The sequence below is a fragment of the Charadrius vociferus genome, unplaced genomic scaffold (assembly GCF_000708025.1).
Source record: "Charadrius vociferus isolate BGI_N301 unplaced genomic scaffold, ASM70802v2 scaffold1315, whole genome shotgun sequence".
Classification (NCBI taxonomy): Eukaryota; Metazoa; Chordata; class Aves; order Charadriiformes; family Charadriidae; genus Charadrius; species Charadrius vociferus.
The window spans coordinates 48,202-48,504 of NW_009648552.1; the positions used below are offsets into that span (position 1 = coordinate 48,202).

The 303-nt window shown below is 71.6% G+C and overlaps 1 protein-coding gene across 1 annotated transcript in view; it reads right to left on the reverse strand.

Moving 5' to 3' along the window:
- Nucleotides 1-157: 157 nt before the first annotated feature.
- The window catches only part of DTX1 (deltex 1, E3 ubiquitin ligase), an 11,703-nt gene continuing 11,557 nt past the window's right edge, over nt 158-303 (reverse strand). The window contains exon 9 of the mRNA XM_009886089.1: nt 158-301. Within this exon, the coding sequence (XP_009884391.1) occupies nt 158-301 (144 nt within the window). The remainder of the gene's footprint in view (nt 302-303) is intronic.

Below are 303 nucleotides of genomic sequence, written 5' to 3' on the forward strand. Positions count from 1 at the left end.
CGAGGCAGGCGGGGCGGTGGGCAAGGGGTGGCCCAGGGAGGAAGGGACGAGCCCACCCGGCAGGGCGGCGGCGTCGGCAGCGAAGCGGCGCGGGCGGCGGTGGCACGGGCAGGGACACAGGGGCGAGGGGGTCGGTGGGGAGCCCTTCCCCCTTGCTTCAGTCCTTCAGGGTGGCCTCAGAGACGCCCTGGGCCAGCAGCTCGGCCAGGACGTTGTCCAGATAATTGGGGTCGGGGTAGCCGTGGCCCGTCAGGTTGGAGCCGAACTCGGTCTTGTGGTGGATCTCGTTCCACACCACGGGGT